General features: G+C 49.1%; 1 protein-coding gene across 1 annotated transcript in view; it reads left to right on the top strand.

Moving 5' to 3' along the window:
• The window catches only part of LOC309550332 (uncharacterized protein), a gene marked incomplete at both ends in the record, with an annotated part of 34114 nt that overhangs the window by 8309 nt on the left and 5071 nt on the right, over positions 1 to 20734 (top strand). Inside the window, 3 exons of the mRNA XM_082250729.1 lie at positions 3387 to 3552; positions 3635 to 3718; positions 10350 to 10418. Of these exons, the coding sequence (XP_082106855.1) occupies positions 3387 to 3552; positions 3635 to 3718; positions 10350 to 10418 (319 nt within the window). The remainder of the gene's footprint in view (positions 1 to 3386; positions 3553 to 3634; positions 3719 to 10349; positions 10419 to 20734) is intronic.

Raw genomic sequence — 20734 nt, 5'->3', positions numbered from 1 at the left:
CAGCTGTGAGGGACTGAGGAATGACAGCCCACTATGCTGGAACTTATAGTGCCCTAGAATGTGGAGGACTGAGAAATCCTCAGTCCTTCACAGAGGGCACTAAAAGTTCCAGAATAGCAGGCTGCCATGCCTTAGTCCCCACAGAGGGCACTACAAGTCTTGGCATAGCAGGCAGTAGTTCCTCAGTCCCCTACAGAGAGCAGTACAAGTCCAAGCATAGCAGGCTTCCATTCCTCAGGGAGGAATGGCAGTGCACTATACTGGAATTTACAGTGCCCTCTGTGGGGACTCAGGTATGGCAGCCTTCTGCAGTGGGACTTGTCGTGCCCTAGACTGTGGCGGACTGAGGAAGAGAAGTGTAAGGGGGTCTCTGGAAACTCTGATGCAAGGGGGAGCTTTGGTGACCACAGAGTTCCCTTTTACACCAGAGTCCCCAGCTTTACCCCTCAAATCAGGGTTCCCAGAACTCTCCTTACATCAGAGTCTCCAGCACTTCCCCTTAAATCGGGGTTTCCAGAACTCCCCTTACTTCAGAGTCCCCAACATTCTCCCAAAATCAGGGTTCCCAGAACTCCTCTTACATCAGAGTCTTCAGAGTTCCCTCTTACAGTGTAAGGGGGAAACTCTGGAGACTCTGATGTAAAGGAGGCTCTGTGAAATTTGATTTACGAGGGGGACTCTAATGTTAAGAGGAATTCTGTGGACTCTGATATAAGGAGGAGATGCTGGGGGGAATCTGATTTAAAGGAGAACTCTTATGTAAGGGGGGGACACTGAACTCTGATGTAAGGAGGGACTCAGGGAATCATGACCTATATGGAAATGCTGGGGACTGTGATGTAAGAGCAGACATATATTCATACATACATACCCGATGTTTAATGATCTTTGATTAAAGAAGAATTGGTTAGAGAAAATTCTAGAAACTGTGAATTCATAGTACAAAGGTTAAGGCTCTTAATATATGCAATTTATACAGTTAATTTTTATCGCTTTATTTTTTTCCCATTATGGGCGTGAGTGGGGCCTCATGTCCAAGTTTTGCCTTAGGCCTCACAAAGCCTAGAGCCGCCTCTGAGACTTTAGTAATGAAAATGGTATTATTAGTAGTAGTATGCATGGATTCATGAAAAATCGTTCTTGCCAAACCAATCTATTAACCTTCTATGATGAAGTGAGCTGCCATCTAGATAAAGGTAAGCCTGTGGATGTGGTGTATCTGGACTTTGCAAAGGCCTTTGACGCCGTTCCCCACAAACGCTTACTGTACAAACTAAGGAAGATAGGTATGGACCATAAGGTGAGTACCTGGATAGAGAACTGGCTCCAGGGGAGAGTACAGAGGGTGGTGATTAATGGGGAGTACTCGGATTGGGCGGGTGTGGAAAGTGGGGTCCCCCAAGGTTCTGTCCTGGTACCAATCCTGTTTAATTTATTCATAAATGATTTAGAGGAGGGGATATTTAGTACAATCTCAGTATTTGCGGATGATACTAAGCTAAGCTTGCCAATATCTTCTATGCAGGATGTGGAAACCTTACAAGAGAATCTGAACAAAATAATGGGGTGGGCAACTACATGGCAGATGAGGTTTAATGTTGAAAAATGTAAAAGAATGCACCTGGGCATCAGTACTGCGAAATCAAGCTACTTTCTGGGGGGGAAACCTCTGGGTGAGTCTAGGATGGAAAAGGACCTGGGGGTACTGGTAGACAACAGGCTTGGCAGTGGCATGAAATGCCAAGCGGCTGCAAGCAAAGTGAACAGAATACTGGGATGTATAAAAAAGGGGATTCACTCCAGAAATAAAGAGATTATTCTCCCTCTCTACAAGACTCTGGTCCGGCCACATCTGGAGTATGCTGTCCAGTTCTGGGCACCGGTCCTCAGGAAGGATGTGCTGGAACTGGAGAAAGTCCAGAGAAGGGCAACAAAAATAATTAGGGGAATGGAGGACATCAGCTATGAGGAAAGACTACAAGCACTGAACCTATTCTCTCTGGAGAAGAGACCATTGAGGGGGGATAGGATAGCAACGTACAAATACTGTACGGGTGACCCTAGCATAACGAACAAACTTTTCATAGAAAGGGAATACAATAAGACTTTTAAATAAGACCAGCTTGGACAACGCGGGCTTCGCAGGTAAGTGTCAGATAGTGTGCTAGTATGGGATGCATACTAGCACATTATGCATTTACTTTGCAGGGGGAAAAAAAACAGGAAGAGTTTACTTCCTCTTTTAACCACTTCCCGCCCGCCCTATAGGCAATTGATGGCAGGAAGGTGGTTACATTATCCTGATCCGCCGTCATATGACCCTGTGCATGATAATGCACTCTGCGCGCCCCCAGGCCGCGATCGGTGCTGTGGTGTGTCACACTGACACACCGATCTCGGGAAAGAGCCTACTAACGTAGGCTCTTTACCATGTGACCAGCTGTGTCCAATCACAGCTGGTCACATAGTACACAGGAAGAGCCGTTGATCGGCTTTCCTCAGTTCGTGCCTGACAGGTAGTAGAGGAGAGCTGATCTGCGGCTCTCCTCACAGGGGGGGGGGGGGGGGTCTGTGCTGGTAATCAGAGCATCGATTAACAGTGCAGACCCTGGGGGGCGCCACCAGGGATGCCCACCCATGACCACCAGGGATGACCACCAGGGATGCCCACCATGGCCACCAGGGATGGCAATCAGGGCTCAGGGAGCCTGCCAGTGGTGCCCTCCCTATCAGTGCTGCCCACCATTGCCATCTATCAGTGCTGCCCACCAGTGCCCATTATTGCCCATCAGTGCCGCCTATCAGTGCCCACCAATGCTGCATATCAGTGCTGCATATCAGTGCCTCATCAGTGCCACCTCATCAGTGCCTGTCAGTGCGGCCTCATCTGTGCTCATCGGTGCAGGAAAAACGTATCTATTTCCAAAATTTTATAACCTAAACAAAAAAACTTATTTTTTTTTTTCAAACTTTTCGCTCTTTTTTTATTTGTGTACCAAAAAAAAAAAAACCTGATCAAATACCACCAAAAGAAAGCTCTATTTGTGGGGGGAAAAAATTACATAAATTTTGGTTTAGGTACAGCGTTGCATGACTGCGCAATTGTCATTCAAAATACAACAGCGCTAAAAGCTGAAAATTGGCCTGGGCAGTAAGGGGGTGTAACTGCCCTGTATTAAAGTGGTTAAATACCACCAAAAGAAAGCTTTATTTGTGTGAAAAGAATGACAAAAATGTAGTTTGGGTGCAGTGTTGCATGACCGCGCAGTTGTCAAACGAAGTGTAACAACACTGAAAACTGGCCTTGGGCAGGAAGGGGGTGAAAGTGCCTGGCCCTATTATATGCCATGTAATGTATGTCCTGCGTATGGCCCTCTATGTTACAGATGGGTGTCAGTGACAGTCTCTCCTTCTCCTTTTCCCAGGAACCTATCACATTTGAGGATGTGGCAGTACATTTCTCGGAGGAGGAGTGGCAGATGCTGGAGAAGTGGCAGAAGACCTTGTACCAGGCAGTGATGAAGGACAACTATGAGGCGGTATCCTCGCTGGGTAAGTGACACAGTCATTGCAGTGCAGGTACCGCGGTATGTTGGTGCATGTTATCCAAAAGCTGTCACTTTTTCCTTTCCAGGATTCCTGGCTCCTAACTCCAACATCCTGCTGAGTGGAGGCACCCCACTATGTGTGAAGGAGGAGTTCGGGTCTGGATTTGGGGGTGAGTCATACCATCTCCTTCTATATCATTATGTGAGGCTTAAAGTGGGTCTATATCAGGGATCTCCAAACTACGGCCCTCCAGCTGTTGCGTAACTACAGGTCCCATGAGGCATTGTAAAACTGACATTCACAGATATGACTAGGCATGATGGGAATTGTAGTTCCTGAACAACTGGAGGGCCATAGTTTGGAGACCCATGGTCTATACTTACCTTCACTCTATCGCTGCGGTGTCCCAGAGCTCCCTTCTGGCTGCTGTCATTTTCAGCCGGACGGCTTCTGGATTCCAATCTCTTGACCGGGTTGAGGTTACATCACTCCTGAGCATGCTTTACAGCATTGCTGAAATTGTGCACGGAGCTGCACATGCACAGCTTAGGCTCCATTCACACCTGATTTCAAATCGCTACAAAACGTGAGACGCGTTTGTAATGCCAATTCTTTTAATGGCACCCCAATTGTGCCGCAAATCGCAATGTGCAACCCTGCTGCCAAAAAGAAGCTCATGTTCCTTTTTGAGCAACAAGCGTAGCACGTTGTGACTGCAGCGTGACTTACCGTGTGACAATCGCTGGACGATTGGGGTTCCATTAAGAATTAATGGCATCGCAAAAGCGGCCTGCGCTTTGCAGTTATTTAAAAATGTGGATGGAAATCACAGCGATTCCACCTGTGATCAGGTGTGAATAGAGCCTTAGTGTACTGCAGAGGATAGGCAGCTAAGGAGCTTTAATGCACAAGAGGCACAGTATGTCTCTTCTGAATAAAAAACCTGTCTGTTCTTCTTCTTTCTTCTTCCTCCTTCTTCTTCTTTCTTCTTCCTTGTTCCTTCTTCTTCTTCCTTGTTCCTTCTTCTCCCTCCTTGTTCCTTCTTCTCCCTCCTTGTTCCTTCTTCTCCCTCCTTGTTCCTTCTTCTCCCTCCTTGTTCCTTCTTCTCCCTCCTTGTACCTTCTTCTTCTCCCTCCTTGTTCCTTCTTCTTCTCCCTCCTTGTTCCTTCTTCTTCTTCCTCCTTGTTCCTTCTTCCTCCTTGTTCCTTCTTCTTCTTCCTCCTTGTTCCTTCTTCTTCTTCCTCCTTGTTCCTTCTTCTTCTTCCTCCTTGTTCCTTCTTCTTCTTCCTCCTTGTGCCTTCTTCTTCTTCTTCCTTGTTCCTTCTTCTTCCTTGTTCCTTCTTCTTCCTTGTTCCTTCTTCTTCCTTGTTCCTTCTTCTTCCTTGTTCCTTCTTCTTCTTGTTCCTTGTTCCTTCTTCTTCCTCCTTGTTCCTTCTTCTTCCTCCTTGTTCCTTCTTCTTCTTCCTTCTTCTTCTTCCTTGTTCCTTCTTCTTCCTCCTTGTTCCTTCTTCTTCTTCCTCCTTGTTCCTTCTTCTTCTTCCTCCTTGTTCCTTCTTCTTCCTTGTTCCTTCTTCTTCCTTGTTCCTTCTTCTTCCTCCTTGTTCCTTCTTCTTCTTCCTCCTTGTTCCTTCTTCTTCTTCCTCCTTGTTCCTTCTTCTTCCTTGTTCCTTCTTCTTCCTTGTTCCTTCTTCTTCCTTGTTCCTTCTTCTTCCTCCTTGTTCCTTCTTCTTCCTCCTTGTTCCTTCTTCTTCCTCCTTGTTCCTTCTTCTTCTTCTTCTTCCTCCTTGTTCCTTCTTCTTCTTCTTCCTCCTTGTTCCTTCTTCTTCCTTGTTCCTTCTTCTTCTTTCTTCTTCTTCCTTGTTCCTTCTTCTTCCTTGTTGTTTCTTCTTCTTCTTCTTCTTTTTTTCCCTTTCTGTGATTTTAAATTCTCTCTTTATTTAACTTTAAAAAAACAAACATGTTATACTTCCCTCCAATTTGCAGTGGTTTTGCACAGGGCAGCTCAGATCCTCCTCTTCTCGGGTTCCTCTTTGGTGCTCCTGGCCCCTCAGCCAGGTTGCTATGGGGGCACCCGAGCTAAGCCGCAGCTCCCTGTGTCCATTCAGAAACAGAGCGTGGCCCCGCCCAGCCCCCTCCTTCTCTCTCCTCATAGGCTGACTGACTGTGACAGCAGCAGGAGCCAATGGTGCCGCACTGCTGTCTCAGCCAATAAGGAGGGGAGTCCTGGGCAGCTGAGACACTCCTGCAACATCGCTGGATCTAGAGGGACCTTAGGTAAGTATTAGAGGGGCTGAGGGGGACTGCTGCATACAGAAGGCTTTGGATCCTAATGCAGAGAATGCATTAAAGTGGAGTTCCGCCAAAAGGCTTCACTGCCGGTTTCCCTTAGAAGAAGGAATGGCGGCGGCAGCCGATCCGAAAATTGCCTGTGGTGCTGACATTGCGGGCTCCCTGGACAGGTAAGTGTCTATATATTAAAAGTCAGCAGCCACAGTATTTGTAACTGCTGACTTTATTTAATTTTTTTTACCCCAACTGGAACTCCGCTTTAACCACTTCAATACCGGGCACTTCCCTCTCTTCCTGCCCAGGCCAATTTTCCCCTTTTAGCGCTGTTGCATTTTGAATGACAATTGCGCGGTCATGCAACACTGTACCTACACCAAATTTAGGTCATTTTCCCCCCACAAATAGAGCTTTCTTTTGGTGGTATTTGATCACCTCTGGGTTTTTTCCTTTTTGCTAAACAAATAAAAAAAGACCGAAAAGTTTGAAAAAAAAAAAGTTTTTTGTTATACAATTTTGTAAATAAATACGTTTTTTCCTGCACTGATGAGACTGCACTGACAGGCACTGATGAGGAGGCACTGATGGGGTGGCACTGATGGGGTGGCACTGATGGGGTGGCACTGATGGGGTGGCACTGATAGGCGGCACTGATATGCGGCACTGATATGTGGCACTGATAGGTAGCACAGATATGCAGCATTGGTGGGCACTGATAGGCGGCACTGCTGGGCACTGATAGGCGGCATTGATGGACACTGATAGGTGGCACTGACGGACACTGATAGGTGGCACTGACGGGCACTAATGGGCACTGATAGGCGGCACTGGTGGGCACTGATCGGCACTGATGGGCGGCACTGATGGGCACTAATGGGCACTGATAGGCGGCACTGGTGGGCAATAATGGGCACTGGTGGGTGACACTAAAGGATGGCAATGATGGGCACTTGTGGGCAGCACTGATGGGGAGGGCAATGGGGGGCTCCCTGAGCGCTGATTGCCATCCCTGGTGGCCATAGTGGGCATCCCTGGGGTCATAGTGCCATCCCTGGGGTCATAGTGGGCATCCCTGGTGGATCTAGTGGCATCCCCCCCCCCCGAGGGTCTGCACTGGTAATCAATGATCTGATTACCAGTGCCGACCCCCCCCCCCCCTGTCAGGGGAGCCGCCGATCGGCGCTCCTTTACTCATGCCTGTCAGGCACGAACTAAGGAAAGCCGATCAACGGCTGTTCCTGTTTACGATGTGACCAGCCGTGATTGGACACGGCTGATCACATGGTAAAGAGCCTCCGTCCGCCCAGAGCTGTGTTATCCTGCCGACGTCATATGACGTCCGGTCAGGATAACTCAACCACATTCCCGCCGTCATTCTGTAATAGGGCGGGCCGGAAGTGGTTAACCACTTAAGCCCCGGAGGATTTGGCTGCTCAAAGACCAGGGCCTATTTTGCGATTCGGCACTGCGTGAATTTAACAGACAATTGCGCGGTCGTGCGACGCTGTACCCAAAGGAAATTGACGTCCTTTTTTTCCCACAAACAGAGCTTTCTTTTGGTGGTATTTGATCACCTGTGCGATTTTTACTTTTTGCGCTATAATCAAAAAAAGAGTGTAAATTTTGAAAAAAAACAATATTTTTCAAATTTTTTTATATGAAATTCCCCCCCAAAAAAATGTAAAAATCAAAATGTTTTTAACATTTTAGGCCAATTTGTTTTCTGCTACATATTTTTGGTAAAAATCGCAATGGGCGTATTTTGATTGGTTTGCGCAAAAGTTATTGCGTTTACTAAGGGAAAGATTTATGTAATTTTTATTTATTTTTTTTTTTTAACTAGTAATGGCGGCGATCTGCGATTTTTTTTTTTTTTTTTTTTGCGTGACTGCGACATTGCGGCGCACAGATCGGACCCCTGACTAACATTTCTGACACTTTTGGGAGTACCAGTGACATTACTACAGTAATCAGTGCTATACATATGCACTGTTACTGTAAAAATGACACTGGCAGGGAAGGGGTTACCTTTACTAGAGATCAAGGGGTTAAGTGTGTCCCTAGGGGCGTGCTTCTAACTGTAGAGAGGTATGGCTTTTGATGTAGCCACAGAGACATACGATCCTACATAGCAGGATCGTATGATCTCTGCTGTTACACCAGGGAGAATGACAGGTGGCTTTGTTTACATCAGCCGCCTGCCTTTCTCCCTCTCCAGCGGGAGATCGCGGGTGACCGGCGGACATCAGGGCCGCCGGTCACTTGCACGGGGACCTCAGTGAACGAGCAGGGGCGGGAGCGTGCCTCCGGCGGCACGCGCTCGCCCCCGACAGGCTCCTGGGCGAGCGACGCAGTACTACGTCACTTTGCCCAGGAGGGGTTGACTGCCGCAGTAAATGTACTTGCGGCGGTCAGCAAGTGGTTAAGACGCAAAGAAAAAAAAACCTTCTGCCATTACAATCACATTAATAACAAACATGTTATCTTACTTGCTCTGTGCAATAGTTTTGCACATAGCAGCCCCGATCCTCATCTATTGTGGTCCCCCATCAGCGCGTCTGGCCCCCCCCCCCCTGCCAAGAACCCCCCCAGCAAGCCATTATCTAAAGAGGGTACTTGTGCAGTCTCCCTCCCGAGCCTCGCTGCCTGCATCCATAGAGCGACAATGTGGCTTTGATCCGCCTACTGCTCCCTCGTCATAGGATTTGATTGATAGCAATCTGCCCTGGGAGAGAGTGCTGGATTGAGATCAGGCTCAGAAACTGTAAGTATAAGCCGGGGGGGGGGGGAGATACTGGACACAGATTTTTTTTTACCTTAAAGTGGTATTAAAGCCTTGTTATGTGTGTGTTTGTTATTTTAAGTAAAAAAAAAAATGCCTATACTTGCCTGCTCTGTGCAATGGTTTTGCACAGAGCAGACCCAATCCTCTTATTCTCGGGTCCCCCGCCGGGGCTCCTGGCCCCTCCTCTTTGGCGGGTGCCCCCACTGAAAGCTGCTTTTCATGGGGGCACCCATGTGTGCTCGTTTCCGAGCCCCGATGCTGCCTCCATTGACACAGACAGCGGGACTCTGCCCCGCCTCCGCGTCACAGCATTTGATTTACAGAAGCCAATGGCTCTCACTGTTCTCATTCTGCCCAATGAGGAGGGAGACAGCGGCTGGAGCTGCTGCCTTCTCTGGATCAGATCAGGCTCAGGTAAGAAAATTACGCACATATACTGCGTCAGGGCAGCTGCTCTGCACCTGACACTTCCGGGTCTGGGAAGTGCGCTCATGCACCGTCAGCAACCCGCTCCCTCTGTGATTATACACATCGGGAGCCTAGCAGCGGATGGACTCCAATGTCCGCCGGCACCCGCCGATTACACAGGCAGAATGACAATCTGCCTATGTAAGGGAGATTGTTGTTCTGTCAAAGGGGAAGGTATTGATCCTGTGTTTCTGTAAATCAGGAACATGGATCTTTGCTTTCCCCTGGTAAAAGCACCTCCCACACACTAAGTAAGCACAACCTAAGCACACATTTAATCCTTTGATCGCCCCTGATGTTAACCCCCTTTCCTGCCAGTGTCAGTACAGTGACCATGCATATTTTAAGCACTGATCACTGTTTTCGTGTCACTGGCCCCCAAAAAGTGTCAGTGTCCGATTTGTCGGCCACAATATCGCAGTCCCGTTATAAGACACTGATCGCCACCATTACTAGTAAAAAATAAAAATCAATAAAAATATCCCATAGTTTGTAGACGCTAAACTTTTGTACAAACCAATATACACTTATACGTATAATCAATACTTATAATCAATATACGTAATTTCACTGGTCCCCCCAAAAGTGTCAGTTAGGTTTCGGATCTGTCTGCCGCAATGTCGCAGTCCCGCTAAAAATTGCTGATCGCCACCATTACTAGTAAAGAATAAATAAATAAAAATGACATAAATCTTTCCCAAAGTTTGTAGACGCGATACATTTTGTGCAAACCAATCAAAATACGCTTATTGGGATTTTTTTTTACCAAAAATATGTAGCCGAATACAAACTGGCCTAAAATGATGAGAAAATTAGATTTTTATTTTTATTATTTTTTTATTGGGAATGTTCTACAGCAGAAAGTAAAAAATATTGTTTTGTTTTTTTTTTAGAATTGTTGTTCGTTTTTTTTTTTGTTTTTTTTTTTAGCGCGAAATATAAAAGGTGATCAAATACCACCAAAAGAAAGCTCTATTTGTGGGGGAAAAAAAAGAAATTTTATTTGGGTACAGCATGTCTACGCAATTACCAGTTAAAGTAACGCAGTGCCCTATTGCAAAAAAATGGCATGGTCATTAAGGGAGGTAAATCTTCCAGAGGTCGTGGTTTTAATAAGGCTGGGTGGAACCAGGAATGGGAAAATATCAGTGTATTAAACTTCAGCTTTAGCATTTTTAGGCACTTGCTTAGTTATTAGAGCCTGGCATATTCCTTTCCTTTGGCCCTATAACATACATTATAGTTGTCCTTTTATTCCCAGGATTCCCTGCTCACAGCTCAGACTTCCTGCTGATACGTGTAAAAAAGGAAAATGACCCACAGGAAGAGGGTAAGTGACACCCCGAAACATGGCTTCCACCATTGTTGTGTTCAGTACTGTATCTGATGGACCACTTTTACACATGTCCAGAGTCCCACCTTCAGCCTGCAAAAGATTTTCCTAATATGTGCTGATCACTAATGGCCCATGTAAGATGAATAAAATGTAGATAAAAACAAAAAAAGCTCATCTTCTGGCAACTAATAACCCACCCCCAACCCCTTTCTCCCACCCCTCTTTAACCTATCCTGCATTACGCCAAAAAAGCCCCACCCTACGCGTTTCATCATGCTGAAGTCTTCAGGGATGAATATCTGAACTTAAGTCTTTTTATACTTTAAAGCGGTAGAAAAAGTCTCCTTAAAGTGTAAGTTCACTTTTACAGAAAATCTGTAAGGGGACCTTACACTGGACCCCTTCTCCATCCCTTCCCGGTCCCGCCGTAGTCCTGAGATCCTGCTCTGTCAGGGACCGGAACGCCGCTTCTCTGGTCTGGGAATTTGAAATCCTCCTGGCTTCCTCTGACGGGACAAACTAGACGGATTCTGATTGGTCAGCGTTGTCCATGTTACAGTGCTTACCAATTAGAATGTGTCTTGTCCATTAATGTAAAAAGTACGGTAAGGAGATTAAGCCACGGGGATTTCAAATCCCCGGACCGCAGAAGCTGCATTCCGGTCCCTGACATAGCGGGATCCCTGGATTACAGTATCGCGGGAATGGGGAGGCGGTCCAGATTTTCTGTAAAGGTGAACTTGCACTTTAAAGTGATTGTAAAGGAAAATTTTTTATTTAACCACTTAAGCCCCAGAAGATTTTACCCCCTTCCTGACCAGGCCCAATTTTGCGATTCGGCACTGCGTGATTTTAACGGACAATTGCGTGGACGTGCGACGCTGTACCTAAACGAAATTGACGTCCTTTTTTTCCCACAAACAGAGCTTTCTTTTGGTGGTATTTGATCACCTGTGCGATTTTTTTACTTTTTGCGCTATAAACATAAAAAGAGCGTAAATTTTGCAAAAATAACAATATTTTTCACATTTTTTTATATGAAATTCCCCCAAAAAAATGTAAAAATCTAAATTTTTTAACATTTTAGGCCAATTTGTTTTCTGCTACATATGTTTGGTAAAAAAAAATCACAATAAGCGTATTTTGATTGGTTTGCGCAAAAGTTATTGCATCTACTCACTACGGGAAAGATATTTGTCATTTTTGTTGTTTTTTTTTTTTTAACGAGTAATGGCGGCGATCTGCAGATTTTTTTTTTTTTTTGCGGGACTGCGACATTGCGGCGAAAAGATCGGACCCTTGACTGACATTTTTGACTCTTTTGGGGTTACCAGTGACATTACTACAGTAATCAGTGCTATACATATGCACTGTTACTGTGAAAATGACACCGGCAGGGAAGGGGTTAACTTTATTCGTGATGCAGGGGTTAAGTGTGTCCCTAGGGGCGTGATTATAACTGTAAAGGGGTGTTGCTTGTGGTGTAACAACAGAGACATACGATCCTACATAGCAGGACCATATGATCTCTGTTCTTACACAGGGGAGAATGACAGGCGGCTTTGTTTACATTAGCCGCCTGGCCTTCTCCCTCTCCACCGGGAGAAATTGCGAGTGGCCGGCGGACATCGGTGCCGCCGGTCACGCGTGCGGGGATGTGCAGGAGCGCGCCTCCGGCGGCGCGCGCTCGCCCCCGCCCCCTAGAGCCTCACAGGCTAGCGACGTAGTCCTATGTCACTTTGCCTGTGAGGGGCTGACTGCCGCAGTAAATATACTGTGGACAGTCGGCAAGTGGTTAAAAAACAAAAATGGCATACCTGCTCTGTGCAATGGTTTTGCACAGAGCAGCCTTGATTCTCCTCTTCTCGGATCCCCCACTGGCGCTTTGGGCCCTTGCCAAGAGCCCCCATAGCAAGCCACTTTCTGTGAGGGCACTCATGCATGCTTGCTCCCAAGCCAGCTCTCTGTGTCATCCAGTGCCTCCTGCATCTCAGCCAATCAGGAGGGAGAGACCCAGGAGAGCCTCGGGTCTCCCACACATTGCTGGATTGAGATCGGGCTTAGGTACGTATTGGGGGGTGCTGAGGGGGGAGCTGCGCACTGAAGGTTTTTTACCTTCAACTTAGAATGCATGAAAGTAAAAAAAACTTACAGCCTTTACAACCACTTTGGGAAGGTAAAATAAAAGAAAAAGTGACCCCTTGCAGGTTTAAGCCTCGGTTCACATTTATGCGATGCGGGAAGGCTGCGAATCCGCAGCCTGTTCCCGCATCGCACACGCACCCCCGGCAGTTCACACTGCCATATGCGAAACGCTGGGGGTGTCAATGTAATGTTAACGACACCCCCAGTTTGATCGCATATCGCAGTGCGATCGTGCAGTTCGCACAGGATCGGATCGCACAAGTGTGAACCGATGTGCGATCCGATCCTGATGCGGTTGCCAAAAAGGGTCCCTGTGCGTGTTTGCTGCGGCTGCGGTGCGAATTTAGCCATACAAACTGTATGGCTAAATTCGCACCGCACAGCCGATCGCATGTAATGTCGGAGCAGTGCGCTCCGACATTACATGCGAACCCCGCACACGCACAAGTGTGAACCGGGGCTAAGTCATAATGTACTAGTATGCAGTGCATATTAGTACAATAGCATCACTTTGGGGATGCGGACTGCACCCGGGTGACACAATCAAGTAGGAAGCAAGGGTGGACTGACCATTTGGGTATTTGGGCACTCACCCAGAGTCAGTATAGGAGAGGTGTATTGCCCCTCCCTCCCTGTGCCCACTCACACTCTGTGCAGCCCATTTGCTTTGTATGTGAAAAGGATGTGTGGGTGGAAATTTTAAATCAAGCAGCCGACAGCCACCCTACCCTGCAGGGCACTGTGGCAGGCTAGACAGGCCATCCCATGCCATCCTCCTCCATCCCATGTCCTCTTCCTCCTCCAGTCCCCTCTCCTCCATCCCATGTCCTCTTCCTCCTCCAGTCCCCTCTCCTCCACCCCATGTCCTCTTCCTCCTCCAGTCTCCCCTCCTCCATCCCATGTCCTCTTCCTCCTCCAGTCCCCTCTCCTCCATCCCATGTCCTCTTCCTCCTCCAGTCCCCTCTCCTCCATCCAATGTCCTCTTCCTCCTCCAGTCTCCCCTCCTCCATCCCATGTCCTCTTCCTCCTCCAGTCCCCTCTCCTCCATCCCATGTCCTCTTCCTCCTCCAGTCCCCTCTCCTCCATCCCATGTCCTCTTCCTCCTCCAGTCCCCTCTCCTCCATCCCATGTCCTCTTCCTCCTCCAGTCTCCCCTCCTCCATCCCATGTCCTCTTCCTCCTCCAGTCCCCTCTCCTCCATCCCATGTCCTCTTCCTCCTCCAGTCCCCTCTCCTCCATCCCATGTCCTCTTCCTCCTCCAGTCCCCTCTCCTCCATCCCACGTCCTCTTCCTCCTCCAGTCCCCTCTCCTCCATCCCTTGTCTTTTCTCCTCCAGTCCCCTCTCCTCCATCCCTTGTCTTTTCTCCTCCAGTCCCCTCTCCTCCATCCCATGTCCTCTTTCTCCTCCAGTCCCCTCTCCTCCATCCCATGTCCTCTTCCTCCTCCAGTCCCCTCTCCTCCATCCCATGTCCTCTTCCTCCTCCAGTCCCCTCTCCTCCATCCCATGTCCTCTTCTTCCTCCAGTCCCCCCTCCTCCATCCCATGTCCTCTTCCTCCTCCAGTCCCCTCTCCTCCATCCCATGTCCTCTTCCTCCTCCAGTCCCCCCTCCTCCATCCCATGTCCTCTTCCTCCTCCATCCCATGTCCTCTTCCTCCTCCAGTCCCCTCTCCTCCATCCCATGTCCTCTTCCTCCTCCAGTCCCCCTTCCTCCATCCCATGTCCTCTTCCTCCTCCAGTCCCCTCTCCTCCATCCCATGTCCTCTTTCTCCTCCATCCCATGTCCTCTTCCTCCTCCAGTCCCCCCTCCTCCATCCCATGTCCTCTTCCTCCTCCAGTCCCCTCTCCTCCATCCCACGTCCTCTTCCTCCTCCAGTCTCCTCTCCTCCATCCCACGTCCTCTTCCTCCTCCAGTCTCCTCTCCTCCATCCCATGTCCTCTTTCTCCTTCAGTCCCCTCTCCTCCATCCCACGTCCTCTTCCTCCTCCATCCCACGTCCTCCTCCTCCTCCAGTCCCCTCTCCTCCATCCCACGTCCTCTTCCTCCTCCAGTCCCCTCTCCTCCATCCCACGTCCTCTTCCTCCTCCAGTCCCCCCTCCTCCATCCCATGTCCCCTTCCTCCTCCAGTCCCCTCTCCTCCATCCCATGTCTTCTTCCTCCTCCAGTCCCCGCTCCTCCATCCCATGTCCTCTTCCTCCTCCAGTTCCCTCTCCTCCATCCCATGTCCTCTTCCTCCTCCAGTCCCCTCTCCTCCATCCCATGTCTTCTTTCTCCTCCAGTCCCCTCTACTCCATCCCATGTCCTCTTCCTCCTCCAGTCCCCTCTCCTCCATCCCATGTCCTCATCCTCCTCCAGTCCCCCCTCCTCCATCCCATGTCCTCATCCTCCTCCAGTCCCCCCTCCTCCATCCCATGTCCTCATCCTCCTCCAGTCCCCCCTCCTCCATCCCATGTCCTCATCCTCCTCCAGTCCCCCCTCCTCCATCCCATGTCCTCTTCCTCCTCCAGTCCCCTCTCTTCCATCCCATGTCCTCTTCCTCCTCCAGTCCCCTCTCCTCCATCCCATGTCCTCTTCCTCCTCCAGTCCCCCCTCCTCCATCCCATGTCCTCTTCCTTCTCCAGTCCCCTCTCCTCCATTCCATGTCTTCTTTCTCCTCCAGTCCCCTCTACTCCATCCCACGTCCTCTTCCTCCTCCAGTCCCCTCTCCTCCATCCCACGTCCTCTTCCTCCTCCAGTCCCCTCTCCTCCATCCCATGTCCTCTTCCTCCTCCAGTCCCCCCTCCTCCATCCCATGTCCTCTTCCTCCTCCAGTCCCCTCTCCTCCATCCCACGTCCTCTTCCTCCTCCAGTCTCCTCTCCTCCATCCCATGTCCTCTTTCTCCTTCAGTCCCTTCTCCTCCATCCCATGTCCTCTTCCTCCTCCAGTCCCCTCTCCTCCATCCCATGTCCTCTTTCTCTTCCAGTCCCCTCTCCTCCATCCCATGTCCTCTTCCTCCTCCAGTCCCCCCTCCTCCATCCCATGTCCTCTTCCTCCTCCATCCCATGTCCTCTTCCTCCTCCAGTCCCCTCTCCTCCATCCCATGTCCTCTTCCTCCTCCAGTCCCCCTTCCTCCATCCCATGTCCTCTTCCTCCTCCAGTCCCCTCTCCTCCATCCCATGTCCTCTTTCTCCTCCATCCCATGTCCTCTTCCTCCTCCAGTCCCCCCTCCTCCATCCCATGTCCTCTTCCTTCTCCAGTCCCCTCTCCTCCATCCCACGTCCTCTTCCTCCTCCAGTCTCCTCTCCTCCATCCCATGTCCTCTTTCTCCTTCAGTCCCTTCTCCTCCATCCCACGTCCTCCTCCTCCTCCAGTCCCCTCTCCTCCATCCCACGTCCTCTTCCTCCTCCAGTCCCCTCTCCTCCATCCCACGTCCTCTTCCTCCTCCATCCCACGTCCTCTTCCTCCTCCAGTCCCCTCTCCTCCATCCCACGTCCTCTTCCTCCTCCAGTCCCCCCTCCTCCATCCCATGTCCTCTTCCTCCTCCAGTCCCCTCTCTTCCATCCCATGTCCTCTTCCTCCTCCAGTCCCCTCTCCTCCATCCCATGTCCTCTTCCTCCTCCAGTCCCCCCTCCTCCATCCCATGTCCTCTTCCTTCTCCAGTCCCCTCTCCTCCATTCCATGTCTTCTTTCTCCTCCAGTCCCCTCTACTCCATCCCACGTCCTCTTCCTCCTCCAGTCCCCTCTCCTCCATCCCACGTCCTCTTCCTCCTCCAGTCCCCTCTCCTCCATCCCATGTCCTCTTCCTCCTCCAGTCCCCCCTCCTCCATCCCATGTCCTCTTCCTCCTCCAGTCCCCTCTCCTCCATCCCACGTCCTCTTCCTCCTCCAGTCTCCTCCCCTCCATCCCATGTCCTCTTTCTCCTTCAGTCCCTTCTCCTCCATCCCATGTCCCAGGGGCGGACGTACAGGGGTCGCAGGGGTCGCCATGGCGACCGGGCCCCATGCTGCAGGGGGCCTGAGAGGGGCCCCTGTATGTATAGAGATGAGGAGCGGCAAGTGCAGCTGAGACCCGAGCTCCCCAATAAATCGGCACTGAAGGAGCTGGTCTCTCACATAGCAAAGTGAAAGCAGAGTGTGCTGTGCTCTCTGCCTCCCCCTACAGTGCAATACCCGGCAGGAAGGTACAACAGTCCTCTCTCTGCCGTCTTTTAAAAAGGCTTTCTGTATGTATGTATTTATATGCATGTATGTGTGTGTATGTATGTGTGTGCATATGTGCATCTATATATGTATGTGTGTGTATGTATGTGTGTGTATATGTGCATCTATATATGTATGTGTGTGTATGTATGTGTGTATATGTGCATCTATATATGTATGTGTGTGTATTGTATGTGTGTATATGTGCATCTATATATGTATGTGTGTGTATGTATGTGTGTGTATATGTGCATCTATATATGTGTGTGTATGTATGTGTGTGCATATGTGCATCTATATATGTATGTGTGTACTGTATGTATGTGTATGTATGTATGTGTGTGTGTGTGTACTGTATGTGTGTGTATGTATGTGTGTGTACTGTATGTATGTGTGTGTATGTATGTGTGTGCATATGTGCATGTATGTATGTATGTGTGTGTACTGTATGTGCGTGTATGTATGTATGTGTGTGTACTGTATGTGCGTGCATGTATGTATGCATGTGTGTGTACTGTATGTGCGTGCATGTATGTATGTATGTGTACTGTATGTGCGTGCATGTATGTGTGTGTAATGTATGTGCGTGCATGTATGTATGTATGTGTGTGTACTGTATGTGCGTGCATATATGTATGCATGTGTGTGTACTGTATGTGCGTGCATGTATGTATGTATGTGTACTGTATGTGCGTGCATGTATGTATGTATGTGTACTGTATGTGCGTGCATGTATGTATGTATGTGTGTGTACTGTATGTGCGTGCATGTATGTATGTATGTGTGTGTACTGTATGTAGGTGCATGTATGTATGTATGTATGTGTGTGTAATGTATGTGCGTGCATGTATGTGTGTGTAATGTATGTGCGTGCATGTATGTATGTATGTGTGTGTAATGTATGTGCGTGCATGTATGTATGTATGTGTGTGTACTGTATGTGCGTGCATGTATGTATGTATGTGTGTGTGTGTGTGTGTTTTATATGTGTGTGGATATATGTACGTGAGTGTGCTTCAAGGTATTGCCTATTTGAGTTTATGGACTTTTAAGGACTTTTAAATGATTTTAAGCTGAAGTGTGCAGTAATTCATCTCTATACATACAGGGGGCCCTCTCAGGCCCCCTGCAGCATGGGGCCCGGTCACCATGGCGACCCCCTGCGACCCCTGTACGTCCGCCCCTGTATGTGTGTTTTACTTTGTTATACATTGGGGGAAAAAAAAGTGTCAAAAAAATGTTTTTTCGGGGGGGGGGGGGGGGGCCCTTCGTGATTTCTTGCACTGGGGCCCTGATCAATCTAGTTACGCCTCTGCCATGTCCTCTTCCTCCTCCAGTCCCCTCTCCTCCATCCCATGTCCTCTTTCTCTTCCAGTCCCCTCTCCTCCATCCCATGTCCTCTTCCTCCTCCAGTCCCCCCTCCTCCATCCCATGTCCTCTTCCTCCTCCATCCCATGTCCTCTTCCTCCTCCAGTCCCCCCTCCTCCATCCCATGTCCTCTTCCTCCTCCAGTCCCCTCTCTTCCATCCCATGTCCTCTTCCTCCTCCAGTCCCCTCTCCTCCATCCCATGTCCTCTTCCTCCTCCAGTCCCCCCTCCTCCATCCCATGTCCTCTTCCTTCTCCAGTCCCCTCTCCTCCATTCCATGTCTTCTTTCTCCTCCAGTCCCCTCTACTCCATCCCACGTCCTCTTCCTCCTCCAGTCCCCTCTCCTCCATCCCACGTCCTCTTCCTCCTCCAGTCCCCTCTCCTCCATCCCATGTCCTCTTCCTCCTCCAGTCCCCCCTCCTCCATCCCATGTCCTCTTCCTCCTCCAGTCCCCTCTCCTCCATCCCACGTCCTCTTCCTCCTCCAGTCTCCTCCCCTCCATCCCATGTCCTCTTTCTCCTTCAGTCCCTTCTCCTCCATCCCATGTCCCAGGGGCGGACGTACAGGGGTCGCAGGGGTCGCCATGGCGACCGGGCCCCATGCTGCAGGGGGCCTGAGAGGGGCCCCTGTATGTATAGAGATGAGGAGCGGCAAGTGCAGCTGAGACCCGAGCTCCCCAATAAATCGGCACTGAAGGAGCTGGTCTCTCACATAGCAAAGTGAAAGCAGAGTGTGCTGTGCTCTCTGCCTCCCCCTACAGTGCAATACCCGGCAGGAAGGTACAACAGTCCTCTCTCTGCCGTCTTTTAAAAAGGCTTTCTGTATGTATGTATTTATATGCATGTATGTGTGTGTATGTATGTGTGTGCATATGTGCATCTATATATGTATGTGTGTGTATGTATGTGTGTGTATATGTGCATCTATATATGTATGTGTGTGTATGTATGTGTGTATATGTGCATCTATATATGTATGTGTGTGTATTGTATGTGTGTATATGTGCATCTATATATGTATGTGTGTGTATGTATGTGTGTGTATATGTGCATCTATATATGTGTGTGTATGTATGTGTGTGCATATGTGCATCTATATATGTATGTGTGTACTGTATGTATGTGTATGTATGTATGTGTGTGTGTGTGTACTGTATGTGTGTGTATGTATGTGTGTGTACTGTATGTATGTGTGTGTATGTATGTGTGTGCATATGTGCATGTATGTATGTATGTGTGTGTACTGTATGTGCGTGTATGTATGTATGTGTGTGTACTGTATGTGCGTGCATGTATGTATGCATGTGTGTGTACTGTATGTGCGTGCATGTATGTATGTATGTGTACTGTATGTGCGTGCATGTATGTGTGTGTAATGTATGTGCGTGCATGTATGTATGTATGTGTGTGTACTGTATGTGCGTGCATATATGTATGCATGTGTGTGTACTGTATGTGCGTGCATGTATGTATGTATGTGTACTGTATGTGCGTGCATGTATGTATGTATGTGTACTGTATGTGCGTGCATGTATGTATGTATGTGTGTGTACTGTATGTGCGTGCATGTATGTATGTATGTGTGTGTACTGTATGTAGGTGCATGTATGTATGTATGTATGTGTGTGTAATGTATGTGCGTGCATGTATGTGTGTGTAATGTATGTGCGTGCATGTATGTATGTATGTGTGTGTAATGTATGTGCGTGCATGTATGTATGTATGTGTGTGTACTGTATGTGCGTGCATGTATGTATGTATGTGTGTGTGTGTGTGTGTTTTATATGTGTGTGGATATATGTACGTGAGTGTGCTTCAAGGTATTGCCTATTTGAGTTTATGGACTTTTAAGGACTTTTAAATGATTTTAAGCTGAAGTGTGCAGTAATTCATCTCTATACATACAGGGGGCCCTCTCAGGCCCCCTGCAGCATGGGGCCCGGTCACCATGGCGACCCCCTGCGACCCCTGTACGTCCGCCCCTGTATGTGTGTTTTACTTTGTTATACATTGGGGGAAAAAAAAGTGTCAAAAAAATGTTTTTTCGGGGGGGGGGGGGGGGGCCCTTCGTGATTTCTTGCACTGGGGCCCTGATCAATCTAGTTACGCCTCTGCCATGTCCTCTTCCTCCTCCAGTCCCCTCTCCTCCATCCCATGTCCTCTTTCTCTTCCAGTCCCCTCTCCTCCATCCCATGTCCTCTTCCTCCTCCAGTCCCCCCTCCTCCATCCCATGTCCTCTTCCTCCTCCATCCCATGTCCTCTTCCTCCTCCAGTCCCCTCTCCTCCATCCCATGTCCTCTTCCTCCTCCAGTCCCCCTTCCTCCATCCCATGTCCTCTTCCTCCTCCAGTCCCCTCTCCTCCATCCCATGTCCTCTTTCTCCTCCATCCCATGTCCTCTTCCTCCTCCAGTCCCCCCTCCTCCATCCCATGTCCTCTTCCTTCTCCAGTCCCCTCTCCTCTATCCCACGTCCTCTTCCTCCTCCAGTCTCCTCTCCTCCATCCCATGTCCTCTTTCTCCTTCAGTCCCTTCTCCTCCATCCCACGTCCTCCTCCTCCTCCAGTCCCCTCTCCTCCATCCCACGTCCTCTTCCTCCTCCAGTCCCCTCTCCTCCATCCCACGTC

This window comes from Pelophylax lessonae (genome assembly GCF_965119305.1).
Source record: "Pelophylax lessonae genome assembly, chromosome: 3".
Taxonomy (NCBI): domain Eukaryota; kingdom Metazoa; phylum Chordata; class Amphibia; order Anura; family Ranidae; genus Pelophylax; species Pelophylax lessonae.
Note: the sequence above shows the minus strand (reverse complement) of the source record. Positions and strands in the feature narration are given on the sequence as shown.